Below are 23,745 nucleotides of genomic sequence, written 5' to 3' on the forward strand. Positions count from 1 at the left end.
TTAGATGATTTGACCAGGATCACTGTATCTTATGCTGGCAAATCCAGGATAAAAGCATGAACACTTTTGCTCCATAGTCTTGAATTTAGATACTTATTCGCCTCTTGGACTAACAGTTTATGCCATTGTTGGAGGTGATTGCCTAGGTTTTACAACACCCCATCTGAACAAACCAATTTCTATACCTTTACCATACAGGTGATATGTTAGTTTTTATAGCAACCCCTATCTGGTGCAGGAACATTGCTGATTATAGCAGATGTTGTTCTGCAAAACCAAGTACATATGCAGGCAGGTTTATAAACTTCAGACATATGAAAGGCTCCACCAGCCTTGCTGGAATGTGATATTTTAATATTGCATATGGACACATATCTCTGCAATGGGTTCCTCACACACTGAGCTAACCTCTGAACCATTGTGGCGCTCAATTTATTAATATGCATTTCACCATAGCCTATTGCACATGATCAACATCATTCCCACAGGAAGGAAAGAATGCTACAGAGTTGTGCATAAAGAACACACAAACTATGTATACCACAGTGAACACAGAAAGCAATACATGATGAATTGATCAAGGCAGAATGCACTTGCCAAAACAGAAAGGCAATGGGTTTAGAGCCTCAGCATCATGCCATAAAATATCCTGATGTGTGCTATTTAAGTCTGCTGAACAATGGAAACAACTTCAGATCAGGCAGCCCTTTGGGGCCCCCTCCAAGGTGGGGGCCCTGGGCAAGTGCCCCTTTTGCCCTCCCATAAAAACGTCTCTGCCTGTGGCAAGGCTCATAACATACAAACATACACTGCTTCATGTGGTATTGGTAGTAATCAAAATGGCCCGAAGGCTGTTTAACCTGCCATTCAAACTGCCATAATGTTTGCCCATTTATGCTCCTGAAGTTGCCATTGTCACTGCTCAGTATTCTAGAGTTACTGATAATGCAACAGTGCTCATAAGTACCCAGGTGGGTGGCCATTTCTTTACTGGATGGTACTTGGTTATGCTGGTATTGCTTATAATTACCACAAGTGGTGCAATTCTAATATGCCATCACTGCTCATGTGTGTCAGGTGTGGTGGTTCTGAAATATGCCACTGCTGCTCATTTACAACATGATAGCAATTCCCAAATATACAAGCACATCTTGTATTCGCATTTGTGTGGTTATGATAGAGTTGCTTATATGTGGCAGAGGCAGTGTTGTTCCAATATTGAAGGCATGTTGCTTTTTTCAATAACTAGTGGTGCTTACATTTCCCAAAAGTCGAACCCCTAAAAAGCGTCCCCTCTTTCCCTGAGACCACACACTCTCCTCTCCGCCACAGCCTACGCCACATTACACCAGCCCTGTCTGGTGTCTGCACAGCACTCAACTTTATAAGAGGTGCAAGGTTGGTTTTAGCAGTTCTGCTGCCCACTGGACTGCCAAGTTGAATGGATAGGAGGGTACATGAAGGCTTGTGGGGAGGTTAGACATAGAGTAGGCAGGGCTTTTAAAAAGTGCATACTTGCCTTTGCCAATAATCTAAATGCTGGCAGCTTGAGGGCTGCAGGTGCTGGCCAATCCCAGTGCGGCAGTATTCCATTTTCTGTTATTGACTCCCAAATCTAACATGTTCTTTTTACAAATTATTTTTATAAAGCATATGCTAGGACTTGTGGTGAGTCAGAGAAATTAAATTCCAGTGAAAATGTATAAAATAAAAGCTTCAAACTGTAAAATCATTGAATAGCTACTAGCACATTGTGTAACAAATTGTGTAATTCATACTTCCATTTAATGAGACCCTTGTTTAACAAGCGTGTTCTACAGTACTCGAGCTAGATCATTATCACTCTGCTGACAGTAACTGTGTTAATCTTTTTCTGAAACAGAACCTTGTCCAAAATGGAATCTTTCTGACATAATTAATAAGCTTTTCAAGCAACGCGTCTAAACAGTAGTTTGTGGAAAGATGCCCTATACTCCAAACACCTTGTCCCATCTATTTCTACTCACCCAGGACCTTTGCTTGTTTCCAGGCGAAGGGTCTCAATCTTAAATCTCCTGGTTGCACGATGTAGAGACACTGCTCATGTAAGCAGGTCCCCTTTTTTCACAAAGGGGAAAGACTCAGCAAGGGGAGCACATCTCTAGGTTATGAAAGGTTTTCCTCTGGGATGGCCTGGGAAACCCTCTGCCTCCAGTCACTCCTAAAAACCCTAATTTCTTTTTGTTCGGGAGTGTGTGGATGTAAGCATAATTGACTTTGCACATGCAGTTTTTCCTTTCGTGAACTGTCCCTATGGAAACATTATTTCAGTTTTCCTGCTACAATGAGCAGTTGGCTCACGTAGGAATGGAATTACTTTTATCAAATGGGTCCAAAGTGATTAGACCTGCTTCCTGGAACTAGGTTCCCTTTCATCTTACAACTGAGATGGCACTTTGAGCGGTTCATTGATTGGAAACGGGGCTGCCGTTTTTGTCTGTTGAATCCTGACAACAAAAAGCTTAAGGTTAGCCTTTACTATAGTCTACCCAGTTAAAGGTGTTACTGAATAGGTTCATGTTCCATTTTGTGGTTGATAATATGGGTGCCATTGACTTATGGGAAGGTATAAGCAACAATAGTCATAAGGCCACATTTGAAGTAGCAAGTACTCTAATATAAATACATACCAGCGTTGTATTCTGTATAATCAACAGTATATCTATTTATCTCAGTTGTAAAATATTATACATGCACATCTATCCATGTTAATTCAATCAGTGATGGTTTAAGAAAAACTGTAGGGAGAAACATCCACTATAATGACATGCAACTGGCAAACAGCTCCCTGCACAAGTAGTAATGTAGAAAGAAGTACACAAATGTTGCCCTTTTTAGAGGATAATGGGGCTGTGAGATCAGGGATCCCCTCTTACCATTTCCTGTTGTCTGAATGGTGAATGAGAAACCCTTTTTGATCTCCTTACAGAATTCTCCTTTCCAACTATTGGAGGGATCTGCTTACTATGCCCCTGTCCCCTTACCTTCAGCATTCACTGATAGTATGGTCCTTTGCTTGTGCCTTTATATGCAGCATTCACTGACTGCAGAGTTATTTGTATTGTATTATTTTATTGTGATATTAAACTAACATAGTTTTTTTACACAATTACAAGTCATATAAAAAATATATTTTTCAAAATGTTCTTATCTTCACAGCTTCACTACCGATAATAGACAAGAAAGAATACATATTAATATTAAGTAAAACCTATCTGTTGTAGAACTCTAACTACATTTATGGTCGAGCCGTTTCATGGCCCGAAGTCATTCGTACCCAAAACTCATCAGATGTCAGCCAGTCACTTGAGCAAACAAAATGTTCCAGATATTTCTTTCGGGCAGCCCATGTGCCTTTACAGAATCTTAACAGATGCTCCAGTGACTGATTATTGGGATTTTGACAGAGGTGCCTACTTCTTTCACCCTGGCCCCAACGAGCTAGAACCTCTCCTGTGTGGATCACCCCCAATCGAAGTCTGAGAAAGATTTGCCTCCCTATTGTATCCGGGAACTTCATCAAGTAATTTGCTACAGCATTAAGTATTGTATTGTATTTATATAGCGCCATGCTGCATTCACTTTTGGTATGGTTGATTATATTTGTATTTGTTTTCCAGATGTTTGGAGTCCAGTGGCAACCCACAAGCAAAAGTGTGTACTCCCTGAAGGGCAGCCTCATCCAAACTGTAGTCGCAGAAGAAGAACACGACATTTCTCTAACTATAAAATCGTCCATTAGCACAAGGATTACATCCAGGTTTGCATAACCATATTTCTGTTATTTTCATACATTGTGCAAGATGAAAAGTACCCAATTGTCCAGGTTGGGAGCATATGACATGCATTGCTCTGGAGTACACGACCCTTTTCAGAATATTTTCTCTGCAAAGGACCACCAAATTAAGACTTAATTGCTGCTTAAACTTTCCTGCTCTCCTAATAATTTTAGACTCTTTGTTGATCAAATAAGCCAGGGGTTATAAGATGTGCTAGAGGTAGGGGTGGGTAAATTTGCAGGAGCCTATGGTGCGTAAATGTGCAATATTAGCTAGTTTCCTCTCAAGCCAGTTTGCTTGAAGCCCATTTCCACGTAAAAGGTTTTGCCAAATTTTACCGCAAAATGTTTAATGGGGGTTGTTTTATGTAATTAGAAAGGTGTTGGGGGAATTGCGGGGGTCTCCCCCCAACATTTTTTGCAGCAAAATCTGGTTAAAAAAAAAAAATGGGCTTCAAGCAAATTACTACGAGTAAATGTCATGGATTGAAATATTCCTTGGCTGCTCAGAATGTTTAGGAATCAAGGTGCATAAAACGACATAGCTACTCATATTTAACTTTATGCCATATTTTGTGAAGGACGTTATGCGTAGAGATTGATACTTAATCATTGAAGTAGTAGGTATGGAAACATGTGGCTGATGATCATTAATTTGCAGGTTTGCTGTCGGGGTCCGTTTTCATCTCCATTCAAAGTGAAGGGCAAAATGTAATTCTTCTGTTTATGTTCCATTTTAATTTTAAATTGTAACTCCATTAAATATTTCCCATGCCTTGTGGAGTCTTTGTGGTATGGCTATCAATTTGGCAAGATTTGTGGGCTAAGCAGATAAATTACTCTTATGTCTCGTCCTCTTTCCTCCACACTGCATGTGCGTCTCTTCCAAGGGAAGGGAGACAGAACCCTTTTCACCAGAAATACCGTATTCCCCTTTAAATTTAGAAGCGCAGGGGTGTTGCCCTGGGACCATGAACTACCCTAGCGCTGCCCACCGATGCCACTCTTCAGTCCCCTTTTCTGCTTCGATGGGAACGGACCGATTTCACAAGCGCTCCTGAGTTTGGCTTCGGCCATGTAATACCAAGCGCTTTTCCCTGAACTCTTCTTCTTTTTGTCTTCTCTTTGTCATTCAGGAACTCGGTCCTCCGGCATCACGCTCCTCCCGGCGCATGTCGACTACAGCGGGCTTCAGCAGGTGTCCAGCCTGAGAGAGGCTCTTCCCTACATCTGACCCCTACGCTCTTTGCCTTCCACCACAGCTGGCAAGGTTGTACTGCGTACAACGCACTGACTCCACGCGCACTGAAGAACAGGCTAACTAGGTGGATAGAGCTCTTCGAAAGTACACCTCCAGGGGACTTGAAGAACTTTGTTAAGCAGAGATCGAGGCCCAAGCGTGGGCCACTATTTTCCATCGCACCCCGTAAAGATGACTCCTTCCCCAGGAAACGCCCAAGCGGGAGGAACCTCTCGGGTTCTCCTACCAGCACACGCACCGAGGTTAGTCCAGCTACCGGCATCACGGCTGAGGGGTTGTTGGATCCTTCTGGAATCAGTGTTGAGGGATCGCAAGTTTCTTTTACTGATTGTACACCCGAGGGGCAACACCCTAGTACCGGCTCAATGTCAGAGGTGGTGCCTGCACGCAGCACTACCAGCAACAATGCCAAGGTCAACACGCCTTTCAGGGCCAGACCTGAGGCGCTGGGTAGGTTGCATGCTCCTCAACCAAGAGTTCTGGAGGAGGCCGGACCCAGGAGCCAGGCACCATGACTTTGGCACATGGCACGCAGCTCGACAAAATGGCCACCATGCCAGAAAACATGGGTGCTCGTCTGATGCCACTTTTAGGACCAGAGCAGGGGGGTGAAAGAGTTTCAAGATGGGACTGGTGTCAACCAGGTGCGTGGCCTACAGTTTATCCATCAGCTGCGCAGGGCAGGTTTCCCCTGCCACCTAGACAGTGTGCACTCCGGCCCCAGCAGCTCCCAAACCCCCTCAGTCAACATCCCCTGCCTCAGCTTCTGCCTCGGAAGATGGATTCTTCGAATGCTTCCTGGTGCTGATTTAAACCCCCCAGATGGGGGAATCCTACGGGATTCTATCAGGGGCTTGCTCCCTCCGGTCACTCCACTGGTGCCCATAGTCATTCCTCCCATGGCTCTGGCACCACAGGCCCCAGCGCAGCCCCCGCTGGCTCCTCCGATTCCGGCTCCCCTCACTCCCACAGTACAGGCGGTTCCAAACTAGCGTCCGGCTCCAAACTCCACACGGCAGCCCGCGGCGCCCAGCAGTCCTCCACCCGCTCCGGACCAGCCAGACAATCTGATGGACATAGACGAGGAGGAGGATCCTGACATGCCATCGTCAGTGAACGCCTTCCATGACAGGCTTACAGGTTTGGCAGAATATTTGGGCCTTCCTCATCCGGAGGTCGAGCAGCCCGATGGGAGGATCTTGGCAGAAGTCCTCTCCCTACGACCCCCTACCAAAATGGGTATCCCGATGCAGAAAGATATTGTGGCTCTGGCCAAGAAGGGGTGGCTCAAGCCGCACTCAGCCCAACCCTATCAATCAGCGCCTCAATGCCAAGTATAGACAGATGGAACGGGATACACTCTTGTTATCAATGCACCCCCAGCTGCATTCTTCGGTGATCGCTGTGGCGTCACTCTACTCTAAGCCTCAGTCGTCCTCGCCCACCTCATCCTCGATGCTGCTATGCAAGGAGGAGAAGATCTTGGAGGCGTACGGGAAGAAGCTGTACTCTGTAACAGTTTTAGAACATGGCACACTCCAGTCAGGGACTCTTTCTACTGACAATGAATGCGGCGCACAATAAAAAAGCTTTTTATCTTTATTGATCCTCTGATTCTACTTTGAGAAGGTACCCAACCCGTCTCACACCCACCCTAACAAATACCCTGTGTCACAATGGACTATGAACCAGGCCGGTGTGTAACAATTAAATATTTCATAACAAATCAACCAAATCAAAATTAGGGTAGGAGCTACCAATACATAAACCTTTAATAGAAAAAGAAACACATTTACTTTTCTTCATAATAACAGATAGCACACAGGTTAAGCACTCCCTCTGCAACACTTCCCCCTAACACCTCCTGACTAAATTATTTGTGGACGGAAAGCAGTGGCAAGGAGCCAGAAAGAAGAGGGAAACATCAGATTTAAAATTCCACCCACCACCCCAAGATGGGAGGCCAGAAACGAAATGAAAACCTTCAAAAGTAGCAAAATAGCATACTCAGATTTTACTTGTTACTTGTGGTTAGTTTACAATTGTGATAGGATAGCTATAACAGAAATGTGTGTGGCTGCACTTAAGAGATAAGGAAGCTTACAGACTACGGAACAGGGCACCAAAGCAACATAACACTAGTAAGAAAATCGATTTTGATAGGAAAACAACACAGAAGAAAAACACCCACAGCAGAATTGCAACTGTTATTTTACATGGGCTTTAAAATCACCAGCAGCTAAGAAAAGGGGCTTAGTTGTCAAAATTGGAAATCGGTTTTTGGATGAGAAACAAAGGCACATATCAGACAGAATTCTGAGGGAACGGGAATATTCTTAATGGGATGATGTTTGGGGTTTTTGTATGGGGAAAAAGGCGAATCGGAATTTAGTGAAAAGCAAAATACATGCGCAAATTTGGTTTTTGTTGCACAATGACTGGTTCTACTGAGAATATATTTTAATTACTGTATTATTAAAGAAGGACACTGCGTGCAGGGGAGTTAATTTCGAATTTTAACCAGCTCGCACTGTGTACCACCTTAGAGGGTAATTAATGAATGTATTTCAAAATGGTACTAAGGACTTAGACAGATGACTGAAATAATTCTAAAAGGAATATGCTAACAGATATGGACTAACACAGATTCTTCTAAGGAAAGGTGAACAGATGATACTGGCAATTTGGGATTTTGGATAGAATTTTAATAGGATTTGAATAGGGTGCAAGGGTAAGAGAGCGGGATATGCAGTCTTTGTTTACTGGGTTATATGATACTTAAAAGATAAGCTTGAGTTGGGGAATTTGAACAGCCAGAGAGGTCTCTGGACAGCGGAGTCAAGAGATCTGGTCAGCTAGGCTCTCCTGGATACGATCAGCTGGGCAAGGTCTGGTCACTGGGCTCTCCTAGATGGGATCAGCTGCCTTTGGATCTGGGTTTTGAGTTTTGAATAGCCCTCATGTTTCTCTGTCTCCTGCTTATACAGCCAGAGTGACATCATACAATTTTACAATCTTGGGGGAAGTTCTCTGGAATTACTCCTATCGTAGGATCTATACTAGTCACCATCATAAGAAGCTGTCATGGCCACTGGTCAAAAGCCACTACCAATGTACTCCAAAGGGTAGAAATGTATACAGTCCTGGCACCTTTGGCGCCAGGCTCATAAGAAGTGTGCTCTGCACACTTTATGGTTAAGGCACGTGCTTCCAGGCCAGGCGTGGCCATTGGAAAGCATTGGAAGGCATGTGCAGAAGTCTGTGGGAGTGGCAAGGTGAAGCCACAAGGTGGGGCTCAAGGAGAGTGGCTGGGGCCAGGCTATTTAAGCCAGCCCCACCCACGTGCAGGTGCTTCGCATTAGTCTGCTGTGCAGCGTGACGCTCACCGCCGCCTGAAGCTCGTACCTGTTTCGAGCTCAGCACGCACCTCCTCAGGTTCTGGAACATCATCTTTAGCGCGCATCTTACCTGACTGCAGCCATACCATCGCTCGAGCGCAGCTTACCTGATGCCAACTCTGCATCTTCAGTGCGCATCTTACCTGACTCTGCAAACCCATCGCCTGCAGCGTGTAGCTTCTTACCCAATTCCCGGAACATCAGAGTCTGGCAGCAAACTCACCTGTTTCAGCATCCTCACGGATCCATCCATCTGGCACCCGCCACAGGTCCTCGGATCGCCGGTCTCCATCAGTCGCCGCCAGGTCATCCTCGCAAGAGAAAAGGAGCACTCGGGTTAGAAACTGCATAAACATCTTACGCTTGGCCATGCAACACCTAAGCCTGGCGTGCAACCATAAAGCCCTACTTACCTTCGAGTGGAGCCCGCTCAATTCTCCTTTGGCACCATTTGGACCCGCTTCCAACACTGTTACACTGCGTGGCCATCTTTACACCTATTGCGGAGAGAGAGTGTGGAATTATAGTCGGAGACAGGCAAATGCTGAAACAAAATGTAATCACTTATTAAGGGCAGCAAATGCTGAAAGAATAACTATCAAGTCCTCCCGGTTAGCTTCACCGGTGTCTTGGCCTCCCGTAGTACAACTGCGTTAGTCCTGGCTTGGTCCTATCTCGAGCCGGTGTCCGGATAGGCCCACCACTCTGGTTCTCTCTCCTCTCTCTTCTCCGTGTCCTGTGGAATGAGAGCAACCCATTAGTCTCGTTTGGCGTGCTTTTAACACACCTGGAGGTTTCAAGCCCCCTCCAATCACTGAGGGTCTGGGTTAACCCCCTTCTCATTGGTGCCTGGGACGTGGTCCCGCCCCTCTTAAGGGTTGCCGTCCCGGGGTGTCGCCATTCCCGTTCCCCTTGTGGTGGTGGGTGGTTGCGTTGGCCATGCGGTTGTGGCCGCGCCGCATAGGGACGCATCCGGATCCTGGGCGTCCCTCCCCAGCCATGCGCAGCTCCGGCACCGTCAGGAGGAGCACGGGGGCGGCAAGCCGGAAGCTGTTCTCCCGCATCTCGGCCCCGCCGCGGCTGTAAATAGTGGCTTCTCCCGCGGCCTTGCCGCGGCTGCCAGTAGCGGTTTTAGCCGCGACACAGCCGCGGCTACCCGCAGCGGGTTTCCCTTCCCTTGCCGTAAGGGAAAGGGCGGACATGGCAGCGCCTCCGGACTCGTGCGGGCCGGCTACACGCCGCGGCACCAGCCGAGGCGCGGCTTCACACATCCCCACCCCAATCCCAGGCCGCTCGGGCCAGGGTGAACACCTAGACAGATAGTCAGCCACCAGCTGGAACTTGGCAGGCCTGTGCAACGTGACGAAGTCGAAAGACTGAAGGGAGAGGAACCAGCGGAGTACCCTCTGGTTCGTGTCGTTATGTTGAGCCAGCCACTGGAGGGGGGCATGGTCGGTGTACAGAGTGAACCGGCGACCCAACAGATAGTACCGGAGCGAGTCAACGGCCCACTTGATGGCCAAACACTCCTTTTCAATGGTCGAATAAGCCGCCTCATGGGGCAACAATTTCCGACTGATGAAGCACACCGGCTGCAGGTCCTCCCCATTCACCTGCGATAACACAGCTCCTAGGCCCTGGTTTGAGGCGTCTGTTTGTAAAAAGAAATGTTTCTGGAAGTCCGGGCAGCAGAGGACCGGGTTGGACGTGATCCTTCGCTTTAGGTGTGCTATGGCGTTCAGGGCACTTGGGTTGTTGGTCAGGTTGGGATTCCCCTTGAGCTTCAATGCGTCTGTCAAGGGAGCGGCTATCGAGGAGAAGTCAGGGATAAATCTTCGGTAATAACCGATCAACCCCAGGAACGCTCGTATTTGTTTCCTGTTGGTGGGAGTCGGTATATCATGGATAGCCTGTGTTTTGGACAACTGTGGTTTCAGCACTCCCCCACCTACTATGTGGCCCAGATATTTGGTTTTGTGGGTTCCCATCGTAGTCTTCCTGGGGTTGATATGTAGTCCTGCCCTCTGTAAATCAGCCACTACTAGTTCTAGGTGGTTCAGATGCGATCCCCAGGATTGGCTGTATACCACAATGTCGTCCAGGTAGGCAGCAGCGTATCCAGCATGCGGTCTCAGTATGATGTCCATCAGTCTCTGGAACGTGGCGGGGGCCCCGTGGAGGCCAAAGGGCAGGACCTTATACTGATATAAGCCTTGAGGGGTGGAAAAGGCAGTTTTCTCCCTGTCCTGGGAGCGAAGGGGTATTTGCCAATAGCCCTTGGTTAAGTCTAGAGTGCTTAAGAAACGGGCTGCTCCAAGGCCCTCCAGGAGTTCGTCCATCCGAGGCATTGGATAGGCTTTGTATCGGGACACCGCGTTCAATTGTCTGTAGTCCATACAGAAACGGACCGAGCCATCCGGCTTGGGGACGAGTACTATGGGGGACGACCAAACGCTGATAGAAGGCTCAATGATATCCATCCTTAACATCTCATCCACCTCGGATTTGATGATGTTTCGCCTGGCTTCGGGTATCCGGTACGGTCTAAGCCTCACAGGTGGTCCGGGATCTGTTTTGATTACATGCTCAAGAACATCGGTTCGTCCAGGTAAGGCAGAAAAGGCGTCAGCATAAGGGGACAGCCTGTTCCTGATGTCCGTCTTCATTTCGAGGGTTAGGGCATCTCCCCAATTGACTGAATCCAGGGTATCAGGAACGGTGTTCAGGATCTCGTCCGGTTTGGCTTCCTCGATACACACAAAGGCACCCAGAAGAGGCTTGTTCCATTTTTTTTTAGAAGGTTGATGTGATAGACCCTTTCTGGGGTGGTACGATCAGGTTGGTGTACACGGTAGGTTACTGGGCTTAGTACATCAGTGATCTTGTACGGCCCTCTCCATCTAGCCAATAGTTTGTTGGTGCTGGTAGGCAGGAGTACAAATACCTGGTCCCCTGGGCTGAAGGTTCTCATTCGGCTCCCCTTGTTGTTATTCCTTTCTTGAGTTGTTTGGGCATGTCCAAGGTTGTCTTGGGCCAGTGTACGTAATGCGATTAGGTGTTCCTTTAACTCCTCCGTATACTTGGTTAACAACACTTCTTCTGTGGATTCCCATTCCTCTTTAACCAGGTCTAGTAACGTTCGAGGTTGTCTCCCAAACAAGAGCTCGAAGGGAGAGAAACCGGTGGACGACTGGGGGGTGTCTCTTAACACCATTAACACCAGGGGGATCACCCGATCCCAGTTTTTCCCGGCTGGTCCCGTCACCCTTCTTAGCATTTTCTTAATTGTTTGGTTATAACGTTCTACCAGCCCATCAGTTTGGGGATGATATACTGAGGTTCTCAACTGGTTGATCTGGAACTGTCGACATACTTGTTTTAGGAGGGTAGACATGAAATTAGTACCCTGGTCGGTGATTATCTCGGAGGGTATCCCCACTCGGGCAAAGAATGGAATTAGCTGGTCGCACAATACCCGGGCCGATGTTCCCTTTAGGGGAAAGGCCTCTGGGTACCGAGTGGCGTAGTCGACTACGACCAGCAAGTATCTATAGCCGCGGCTGGCTGGTTCCAGGGGTCCCACTATGTCCATGCCGATCCTCTGGAATGGGATTGAAATGAGGGGCATTTTCTGTAGCGGTGTCCTTGCGGGTAGAACCCCGCTAGTCAATTGGCAGGTGGGGCAGTTCTTGCAATGTTGGGCGACCTCCCCATAAATGCCGGGTCAGTAAAACCTCTTTAGTAGGTTTTGTTGGGTTTTAAGAGAGGCCATGTGACCCCCACAGGGGTGGTTGTGGGCCAGTTGTAGCACTATAAGACGGTGGCTCTTCGGTAGCACCAGTTGTTCCTTTATGGCGTCGTCGTCACCCTTGTACCTCCGGTATAGGAGAGCTTGTCGCAGTAGAAACCCTGGGCCTCTGGCTAGGTTGGGTTCCCCTTCCCGGGCGGCCCTTTCCCTGGCCACTCGTAGGGTAGGGTCCGTTAGGGTCTCCCCCCTTATGGTGTCTTTGTTATCTTCGAGCTTCCAGTCGATAGGCCGGGTCATATAACTGGCCTGACACCATGCCATCCGGGTCCGCCTCTTTCGCCCAGGTGGGGATTCCCGGGAAACGGGTGCCGTCCCTGCAACATTGGAATTGGATTGGGACTGCCCTTCCCTTATATCCCTTAATGTCTGATCGAAACTGGGGAGGTCGGTCCCAATTACCACCGGGGTGGGGAGACAAGGTAGGACGGCAACCCTCAAGGGAGTGGAGGTTTCATTTAAGTCAATCACTACATCCTTCATTGGGTAACACTTGCTGTCCCCGTGAATGCATCGGATAGGTACGGTTACGTTAGATAAGCAGGGAGTGTTACTCACGGTTGGTGATATGGCGGTCTGCCTGCTGCCGCTGTCCAAAAGTGCACGTGATGGTCTGCCGTCGACACGAATGTCCACCACATATGGTCCCGGGACGCCGTCCTCGTCTATTGGGTTCAGGTAACCGATGTCAATGGGTTCAACCGGTCTTCTCCTGGGACAAAACCGGGCTATGTGGCTCCACTCGTTGCACTCATAGCAATGTGGTTGCTTGTAACCAGGGGTCGGTGATGAGGCCTTCTCCTCGCTCCCTGGTCTCTTGTCCTCGGGTCTCCTGGTGTTCTCATCGGAGGGTCTCCATCTTATGGGTAGGGCTCGGTTACCCCTAATCACATGGGGGTCGGATATCGGGATGGCGATGCGGGCTGATACCCCTGTAGGTGGTAGTCAGAAGTGGCCTGCCTTCTGGTATGCTGATGCAATATCCACGGCCTCGGTTAGGGTGGGCCGATGGTGCTGCCTGACCCATTTCTGCATCTGCCCGGGCAGGGCTTCGACAAATTGTTCCAGAATAATTTTATCGATCAGGGGTTGGTTAGCGGGGTTTGGAGCCAGCAACCACTTCTCGGCTAGGTCCTTTATCCTATAGTATAGCTGGCGTGGACTTTCCCCGGCCCTGAGCCTGGTTTCTCTCAGCTGGATCCGGTATGCCTCGTCGTCCAGGCCTAAGCGGTCTAGTACTGCAGCCTTGATCTCTCCGTACGGCGTGTTGCCGTTGGGGTTTACCGCCTGGTAGGCGCCCTGCATCACCCCATACAGTAGGGGGGCGACATACTGACCCCACCGGTCCGGAGGCCACTGTGCTTTTCTGGCTATGCGTTCAAAACTAGTAAAGAAGAAGGCAGGATCCTCTCCGTCCCTATACTTTTGCAGGAGGGCCGAGGGCACCAGTGGTTGATTTCTAGTACTGGCCACTGTATCCGTGAGACAGGACATGGTCTCATGCTGTTTGTCCTGTGCAGTGGTCAGTATAGTGCCCTGCAGCTGGATGGCTTGTTGAAAGGCTTGCCGATCCGCAGCTGCTTGTTGTGACTGCAGCTGTACCATCTGTTGCAATTGTTGTTGGCCCTCAGGGTCTTTATCAAAGCCTCCATAGCGCTGTCTAAAATCCCACCTTTGTCGCCAGTGTGAAGTGTGGAATTATAGTCGGAGACAGGTAAATGCTGAAACAAAATTTAATCACTGGTTAAGGGCAGAAAATGCTGAAAGAATAACTATCAAGTCCTCCCGGTTAGTTTCACCGGTGTCTTGGCCTCCCGTAGTAGAACAGCGTTAGTCCTGGCTTGGTGCTATCTCGAGCCGGTGTCCGGATAGGCCCACCACTCTGGTTCTCTCTCCTCTCCGTGTCCTGTGGAATGAGAGCAACCCATTAGTCTTGTTTGGCGCGCTTTTAACACACCTGGAGGTTTCAAGCCCCCTCCAATCACTGAGGGTCTAGGTTAACCCCCTTCTCATTGGTTCCTGGGACGTGGTCCCGCCCCTCTTAAGGGTTGCCGTCCCGGGGTGTCGCCATTCCCGTTCCCCTTGTGGTGGTGGGTGGTTGCGTTGGCCATGCGGTTGTGGCCACGCCGCATAGGGACGCATCCGGATGCTGGGCGTCCCTCCCCAGACACGCGCAGCTCCGGCACCGTCAGGGGGAGCACGGGGGCGGCGAGCCGGGCGCCGTTCTCCCGCATCTCGGCGCCGTCGTGGGTACTGCTCTCCCTCCCCCGGACCGGTGTGAATATCAGGTGAGTACATTGCGGCCCCGCCACGGCTGTAAATAGTGGCTTCTCCCGCGGCCTTGCCGCGGCTGCCAGTAGCGGTTTTAGCCGCGGCTACCCGCAGCGGGTTTCCCTTCCCTTGCCGTAAGGGAAAGGGCAGACATGGCAGCGCCTCCGGACTCGTGCGGGCCGGCTACACGCCACGGCACCAGCCGAGGCGCGGCTTTACAGAGAGACATTACAAGAATTACAGACAATAATCATTGGGAAAAGACATTGCAAAGGATACGGACACTAATCATAGTTACGAACACTTACCTACAATGTGGATTGGGCACAGCCGGACTGGGATGCCACGCACACAGACCAGTGAAGCAACTAGGTCCTCAACGGGGGCCCTGCTGATGAGAAGCAGGACAGAGAGCTCATCCTTACAAAACAACTGGTGAGACCATATGGGAAAACGAATGCTCAATTTCACTCTGGAACGAAGGGTTCGAGGGGGACCACAATTCAACCGCAGCATTTTCACTGCCTCTTACCTTCCCCAAGGACATTGCCAGCAACCAGAGCAATCCAGACTACAGCAGCTGGGGGCAAAGAATGATCCAAGGGAGCCAAGTCCAGGGAGGGTTCCAGCCGTGCCCCAACATTCCCGCAGAGACCATGTGAGCGTAACAGAAACAGATATGCACATTCCGTATATCACAGGGAATCGGACAGTCCGATCGGCCACTCTGTGTGATGTTGCATCGCCCTTTGGCAAAATGTTGTCATTTTCAAGAATAATTTCACCACGTTTTATGTCTGTATCATTTGTACTTCAACCAGAAATGCATTTTTCTTGCCATTCCAGTTCCCCAGGTGCTAGCAACATGCACTGGGTCTCATTTTGCTTGTTTAAAAATCGCATGAAATATTGGCATAATACCGAATCATTGCTTATTTAGGGTGCTGAAACAAATGTCTTAATGTACAATAGTTATTTTAAATTCAATGGGCTGGATAAGCCACTGTGTGGGCATTCCTGCCACCCCCACAGCCAAATTGTCTTCCCCTTGGTCAACCTGAACAAAGGGTTTCCATGACGCCCTTTGAAGCCATAAAGTTGGGTCTGGGAAAGGTGTAAAAGGAAATCGCACCTCTTGGTGAAAGGCTAGTTCCCCTTGGGTCCTCTGTTCCTTTCTGTAGGAATGCCGGCCAGTCTGACGAGGCTGTGAACTTCCACACTTTGGGCCTTTCATATGCCCATGGGTGCTGGTTCACTTGTGGAGGTCATTTTTTTCCTATGGGAGGCAGGGCACCTTTGAAACCAGCAGAACAGGTTTTGGCCTAGGCATTTATTTCAAAGTTTTTTTTTCTTTCTTTCAACAGAAACCACGTCTTTTTGGAAATAAATATCATACACATTTCATAGCAAAATCCCCATCCCCACACGTTCAATCCCATTTCTGTGTGCGCACAGGCGGTAATTGCAAAAACACTGTTTTACACGTGGGTTAATTTTTCTTTTATGTCAAGTTAGAAATGCGGTTTCTGCGCACAGTTCCTTTTTGATTACCTTCTAGAGAACTTTTACATTAGACTGTAGGTTCATGGACACGAGGAGATGATGCAAAAGGGTTTCTTTGTAATTGACACGAGACAAGAGAGAGAGAGCCGGGCTATTGCTTTCCTTTGCAGTCATTTGAGTGTGCAGGTCTATTTCAAAAGGAAATCATAGCCGTGTTGACTGAAAATAGAATTCTTGCTCTACATGTATTTTGTCAGTGAAAACAATGCTGTTCTTGAAGGTATTGCCTTATTTCATGGCAATCAGAGTAAAGGCTGTGTTTTATGGAGCCAATCATTGTGGTGTTTAAAATGAAAGGAGGAACAAATTGCAATGCCGTCTTGAATGCAGGTAATTTTTCTTATGCTTGATTTGAAGCAAAACAAAATGCAGCCATTCGCTGGGGTGGCAGTGTTCAAAGCTTGCCACACTTGTGCGAGAACACAACTCAGCCGTTTTTGGATTAAATGTTGAAATGCGGTTTTGTGATGCAGGGAATTTGTTAGGGCTGGTAAATTTACCCCACTACTCAAACGCCTCTCTGCACCTGTGTCGGACCAACGCAGATGCCATGCTGGCAGCCGCTAAGCAGAGGTTGTGGTGGGAAATAGCAGACTTCCTTCCGGAACTTCCGGTGCACAGCCAGGCACGGTTCAAGGCGGGTCCAGGAGAAACCAGGCTGGTAGTGCAGGAGATCATGGAGTCCGCACTGGCCCACATCGATACCTCTTGCCAGGCTATCTGCATCGCCGCCGACATGAGGAGGATGGCCTGGCTTCAGGCTACTAAGTTTAACCCCGACATCCAGGATCGCATATTGGACCTTCAGTTTGAGGGTATTGATCTCTTCCACTCTACCACCAACGAGGAATTAAATAAAAAGAACAGCTCGTAGACTGCAAAGTCTTTATCTATACTGATGAAGGCCACGCCCAAGGCGTATACCCAGTCGCATCAACGCTCTGACAAAGGGCAGACGTTTGGAGGGTTCCGGGGATTCCAGGAACGGAGGTCGAGACATCCTGACCGCCTGCCGATTCAGCACCGGTGCAAGCAACAAAAAGGGGTGGGGGGCAAGGGCTTCTTCCAGTCCCCCTCCTGAGCAGCAGCCTCAGACAGTAAAAAGGCATGACGTGTCCCTTCGGGTCCACGTGTCCCCAGTGGGTGGCAGACTTGCCACTCACTAGACAGGGGAGACTGGATGTTCTCTGTGGATCTGAAGGACGCCTATTTACGTGTCCTGATTTGGCAACCTCATCTCTCCTTCCTACGCTTCAGGATCATGGGCTGTCATTCCCAGTACAAGGTGCTACCCTTTGGCCTCAACTCAGCCCCCAGGTTATTTACCAGACTCATGAATGCAGTGGCAGCCCTCCTCAGGGCCCAGGGGCCACCATGTCTACCCCTACCTGGATGACTTGCTCGTCAGGGCGAGATCCCTGGAGGGGGTTACCCACACTTCCTCCGCGCTGATGAACACACTCCATGACCTGGGGTTCACTATCAACCTCAAGAAGTCTCAGCTGCAGCCCATGCAGCACCTCACCTTCCTGGGCCTCATCTGGGATATGAGCTCAGAGAAGATAATTCCCTCGGAGGACAAGATTACGGCCCTCAAGAGGGCCACTACGCACTTCCGTACCAGAGCAGTGACCTTGGCCTGGTGGTACCAGCACCTACTGGGTATCATGGCAGCAGTCCTCCTGGCTGTGCCACACACAAGGCTCCGGATGAGGAGATTACAGCTGCACTTCACAGCCTCATGGAATCAGGAGAGTGGCTCCCAAGCAGAGCTCGTCAGCATACTCCCTTCTCTCCACTCAGACCTCACGTGGTGTTCCAGGGACTGCAACCTGCGGATGGGCAGGCCCTTTGGGCAACCCTCCCCGCAGGTCATAATCACTACGGACTCCTCCCTAGAAGGCATGGGAGCCACTCTGGACAGCCACACCGTCCACAGAGTCTGGACCCGGCAGGTGCAGGAGTCGCTTATCAACTGGCTAGAGCTCAGGGCCATTTGGATAGCCCTCAGAGCCTTCCTTCCATCCTCTCATTGGGAGCAAGACCGTCCTTATCCAGACTAACAACTCCACCAGCATATACTATGTCAACAAGCAAGGGGGTACCAGGTCCCCTCCGCTGTGCAGCCTAGTGGTCAGCATGTGGGTATGGGCCCTGGAAAACATCTACCTCACAGCCATCCACCTGCCGGGACAGGCCAACTTGGAAACGGACAGGCTCAGCAGGCTGGGAAGGGACAATTACGAATGGCAATTGAACAACCAGGTGCTGCAGGTGGTGTTCAACTCATGGGGCCATCCTCAGGTGGATCTATTTGCCTCTTGGAAGAACAGGAAGTGCAGTCCTGGCAAGGCACGGTTCAAGGCGGGTCCAGGAGAAACTCCCTGCGAGATGCATTGCTCATTCAATGGTAAGGAATGACCGCATATGCCTTTCCTCCCACACCCCTGATCCCCAGGGTACTCGGCAAGATGAAGGAAGCTTGTCACCCAGCATCATCTTGATAGCTCCTTGGTGACCAGCGAGACCGTGGTTCTCCGAACTGCTCAGCCTCACGGACAGGCCACCCACTCACCTTCTGCTGGACCCGGCACCTCTACTGTCCCAGCAGGTCTGGCAGGGTTCTCCACCACACGCCTCAGAAGTTAGCCCTTGCAGCGTGGTTCCTGAGCATATCACCCTCAAACACCTGAGCCTCTCACGGGCTAACCTGGAGATCAGTCAGGGCCCCAGGAGCAGGGCAACCAGGAGCAAATATAAAAGCACATGGAGCAGGTTCTGTCACTGGTCGGACTTCTAAGGAGATCGACCCCCTTAGGTGCACGCTATACGATGTGCTCTCCTTCTCGGCGCACCTCGCGCACTCAAGCGTTCAGTTGGACACATGTCGCACCTACCTGGCAGCCATATGGGTCTACAGAAATTCGGAGGAGGAGGTCTTCTCCTCCTCCAACCCAATTGTCAAGAAACATCTGGCGGGATTGTCCAGGCTTTACCTGCCCATCAAGAGACCCCACACCCTGTGTTGGAGCTCACCGTGGTGTTGGGTGCCTTAGCGCACAAACCATTTGAGCCAATGGCGTCTGCAAACATCAGGCTAGTCACCCTCAAGACTGCTTTGCTGGTGGGACTTACCTCCGCTCACAGAGTTAGCGAGATCCAGGCTCTGGTGGCCTCAGAAACGTACACCACTTTCCACAGGGATGAGGTGGTCCTGTGGACTCACCTGGCAGTCCTACCTAAAGTACCCTCTGCCTTCCATCTAAATGAGGAAATAGTCTTACCTAAATACTTACATCCCGTCTCCTTTCCTCCGTACTGCATGGGCGTCCCTTCCAAGGAACGGGAGATGGAACCTTTTTCACCAGAAAAAACCTTCTTCCCCTTTAAATTTAGAGGAGCGCGGGGGTGCGACCCTGGGAGCATGTGCGGCCCTGACTCCACCCCCGGGTGCCACACCCCAGTACCCTCTTCCGCATTGACAGAACAGGACGAATTCACCAGCGCTCCTGGACTTGGCTTTGGCCATGTAATTCTACGTGCAGATCTTCTCTCTTTTTTGTCTTTTTTTATCATTCAGGCACTCTGTCCTCAGGCGTCACTCTACTCCCCGTCGCATGTCGACTTCCACTGGGTTAAGCAGGTGTCCATCCTGCGACGGGCTCTTCCCAACTTCAGTCCCCCACACCCTCTGCCTACGTTGCCTTGGCCCAGACCACAGTTGGCAGGCTTGTACAGCGTGCAGCGCCCTTTCATCGAGGTTGCTGAAGAACAGACTAGCCAGGTGGAGGGAGCTCTTCCAGAAGTCGTCTCCAGAGGACCTCAAGAACTTTGTGAAACAAACATCGAGCCAGGCCCACGGCAGGGCCTCTATTTTCCATAGCACCCCGCAAGGGAGACTCCTTCCCAAGGACTCGCCCGCGCGGGAGGGACCGGTTAGGTCCTTTTACCAGCACGTGCACCGAGGCTGCTCCAGCTACCGGCCTACTGGCCGATGGATTCTTGGATCCTCCCGGTGACAGTGTTGAGGGACCGGAAGGTTCTTTGACCAGGTCTCCACCCAAGGGGCTCTGCCCTATTACCAGCATTATGTCAGAGGGGCCACACCCTAGTACCGGCAATACGGCCGAGGGGGTGGCTAAACGCAGCTCAACCAACCCCCGGGCCGAGGGTGTCACACCTACTGGGTCTAGGCCCGAGGAGCAGGGTAGGCCTTGCAAACCACACTCAAGAGTCTTGGAGGAGGCTGGGCCCAGCGAGCCGAGCAACACGACGCAGGCACGTGACAGGTTGCTCGACAAAATGGCTGCCGCACCACACATCGACACCCGTCGGACGCCATTCCCGAAGTTCGGCGAAGAACAAGTGTCAAGGTAGGAGTGGCCGCAACCAGGTATGTGACCTACAGCCTATCCTTCATTTGCACAGGGCCAGTTCCCACAGCGTCCGTACGGGCAGGGTATGCAGCGGCTCCAGCAGCCTCCCGCTACCCTGTATGTATCCCCTCCCATTCCTCCGGCCTGCGAAGACAGGTTCTTTGAGAGGTTCCTGGGCTCATGAAGTCCCCTCAGATGGGGGTTATCCTCAGGGATGCCATCAGGGACATGCTCCCTCCGATGCTACCGGCACCACAGTCTCCTACGCCGGCGCCCCCAGCCCCGGTGCAGCCTCTGTCTCCCCAGCTGATTCCTCAGGTGGTTCTGTACCAGCCTCAGCCTCTGGCTCTGGTCCCCGTACCCAAGCCTCCGGCTCTCGCTACTCCTCCACCTACGTGGGATCCTCCTGACCCACATGATACAGATGAGGAGGAGGATCCTGACGCACCATCCTCAGCCAGGGCCTTCCATGAACGTCTTGCGGGGCAGGCGGAGTATCTGGGCCTGCTTCAACCTGAGGTCGAGCAACCGGCGGAGGGGGTGCTTGCTGAAGTCCTCACGCGACGCCCCTCGGTCAAAACAGGAATTCCACTGTATGTTGTCTCCCTGGCCAAGAAGGGTTGGCTCAAGACCCACTCGGTCCAGCCGGTCAATCGACGCCTGGACGCCAAGTACAGGCAGATGGAGGGGGATTCACTCTAGCTATCGGCCCATCCTCAGCCACACTCCTCAGTGATCACTATGGCATCACTATACTCCAAGCCTCAGTCGTTCTCAGCCTCCTCAGTGACACCGCTAAGCAAGGAGAACATCTTGGAGGCGTACGGGAAAAAGCTGTATTTGTCATGATCTCTGCTTCCAAAAGGTCAGGGTTTTCCCAACTCCCTTGGAAGCAGATCCATAACCCAGGTTCCGAGTGCCAACCAGTCCCAATTGGGACCTTTTGGACCCAGTCCTGGCGCCAGTGGCACCAGGCTCATAAATATGCCCAGTCCCAGCGCTGGAAGCGCCGGGCTCATAATGCTTGGGTGGACTTACCTGCAGCAGACCATGCTGCTTACTTGCCTGCCAGTTGAGCCTCTGATCCTCTTCTGTTTGGAACTACTTTTCCTGTTGGGTGGGGCAGGAGCCACTCCCTAGGTTCAGAACACTGGAACTCTTCTGGAAAGCAGGAACTCTTTTCTTACCTAGGCGTGGCTGTGGAAGGAGACACCTAAGCACTACAGGAGGCTATTTAAACCACACCCGATGGATGAATCTTGCTTTGCGTTATTCTGCATCCTCTGCAGCAGAACGCTCATCGTGTCTTCTGCATCTGATCCTGGACCTAAGGAAAAAGACTTACCATCCTGAATCCAGTCTTCAGCAACACCTATAAAGACAAGAAAGAACAGGTTAGCATTACGGTCTTCAGTGACAGTTCTTCACTTACCTGGTCCATCGGCTGTCACCAACGCCTCGCGCTGCATTCCGGCATCTGAAAGACAAAGGCTTACCTACTCTTCGTGCGCTCCGGAGGTCTTCGCACTGCATTCCGGCATCTGAAAGACAAAAGCTTACCAACTCTTCGCACGCTCCGGAGGCCTTCGGCGCTGCATCCCGCATCTGAAAGACAAAACAAGGTGCGTTTAAAGACATTGGGGAACTTTAATACTCACGTGCCATTACTCCTTTCCACATCTAACCCAGTGGGTATTCCGGCACCCTGCAGCCGCTCCGAACTTGTACCTGCAAAATAAAAAGACAGTTAGAGCGCATCGTGAAGCAGGCAACAAGCGCTTACTTACGTGCTTCCAGGCGCTTCTATTCATCACACGGGCTCCATCTTCAACTCACTTCAATCCGCCATCGCCGGAACCCTGCAAAACAAGAGACATCATTACTAAAGACTTTTAAAGACATTAGAATTACTCGAAACTTACCGTTCGTGTAGTAAACGACGGACAGCAGTCCTCTGAAGTCAAGAGGCCTGCTCCCCTTATCCAGTGAAGAAACTGGTTACAGCACCCTGCCCCGAAGCAGATGGAGAGCACGGCGTTCACTTACCTAAGGTGAGCGCATTAACCTTTGGGGTTCTACAGGAGAAGAGAAAGGGAAGAAGAGAGACACATTCAATAACCCAGTTCATTAATCCCATATTTTCTATCTGCAGACACCTTACCCTTCGAGTCAGACATACAGTGCACAGAGGTCCAGCCCAAAGAGCCAGCCGTGTGTTACACATCACCTTTGAAGATACGGTATACCCCCAGTCAAGACCGGCGCCTCTACGGGAATCAGGTGAGCATTACAGAACGCAAAGCCAACCGCAAAACTCCCGTCCAGGCGCTATGGAAACCTCGGATACTGACCAGCTAGCCCAGTTACTTGGGGAACTAAGGGCAGAAGTGCATGCAGCCCGTCAGGAAACGAACGCTCTAAGAAGGGAACCCCTGCAAATAGGGGGCCTGAAAGGTCCTCTAACACAAAAGGAGCGGGAAAGGAGAAAACAGTTGCAATTATGCCTCTATTGCGGAAACTCAGGGCACTTTCTTCGAGACTGTCCGGTGAAACCTGCCAAGAAGGCAGTAGGAGCTGCAGTTACCAAAGTTACAAACTCTGAGCAGGGAAACGACCTCGCGCGACAAGAATAGAGGTCCTCTTGCCGAGCGTGAAAACCAGTTCCGTGACCTCGCATTTCGTGATACCTATGGTCCTCATTAGCCCTGATAATCCGGATCGATTACATGCAATTGAAGCTTACGTCGACAGCGGTGCCATCGGCAATTATGTGGATCATGAAATGGTTTTGAGGATGAATCTAACTCTTTGTCCCAAGGCTGTAAAGGACATCATTACTACGGTGGATGGGACGGAGATAGCCTCCGGACCAGTAACGCATACCACTCAAGAAGTGACGCTAGTAAGTCAAGATGGACAACATGAGAAGATCGTGTTCGATGTGATCAAGGCCCCTCAGTTTCAGATTATTCTAGGAATACCTTGGTTAGAGAAACACAATCCTCTGATCGATTGGCGAGCAAGAATGGTCCAGTTTCCAGAATGGGTCTCTACTTGTCACCCTCCACCTGGTGTTGCACTGGCAGCAATTTCTTCAGAGACTCCCCAGTTACCTCCCGAATACCTAGAATACCAAGATGTTTTCCGGAAGGATCAGGCTAACTCTCTACCTCCTCATAGGTCTTATGACTGCCAGATAGACCTGATTCCTGGATCTACTCCTCCTTGTAGTAGAATTTATGCCCTCACCGAGC

General features: G+C 50.3%; 1 protein-coding gene across 2 annotated transcripts in view; it reads left to right on the top strand.

Moving 5' to 3' along the window:
* Positions 1-23,745, top strand: part of LOC138472520 (microsomal triglyceride transfer protein large subunit-like) — a 1,457,683-nt gene that overhangs the window by 575,387 nt on the left and 858,551 nt on the right. For both annotated transcript variants that reach the window (XM_069610748.1, XM_069610747.1), the window contains one exon: positions 3,660-3,799. In XM_069610748.1, coding sequence (XP_069466849.1) covers positions 3,660-3,799 — 140 coding nt within the window. The remainder of the gene's footprint in view (positions 1-3,659; positions 3,800-23,745) is intronic.

This window comes from Ambystoma mexicanum, chromosome 8, assembly GCF_040938575.1.
Source record: "Ambystoma mexicanum isolate Mex_15411 chromosome 8, UKY_AmexF1_1, whole genome shotgun sequence".
NCBI lineage: Eukaryota > Metazoa > Chordata > Amphibia > Caudata > Ambystomatidae > Ambystoma > Ambystoma mexicanum.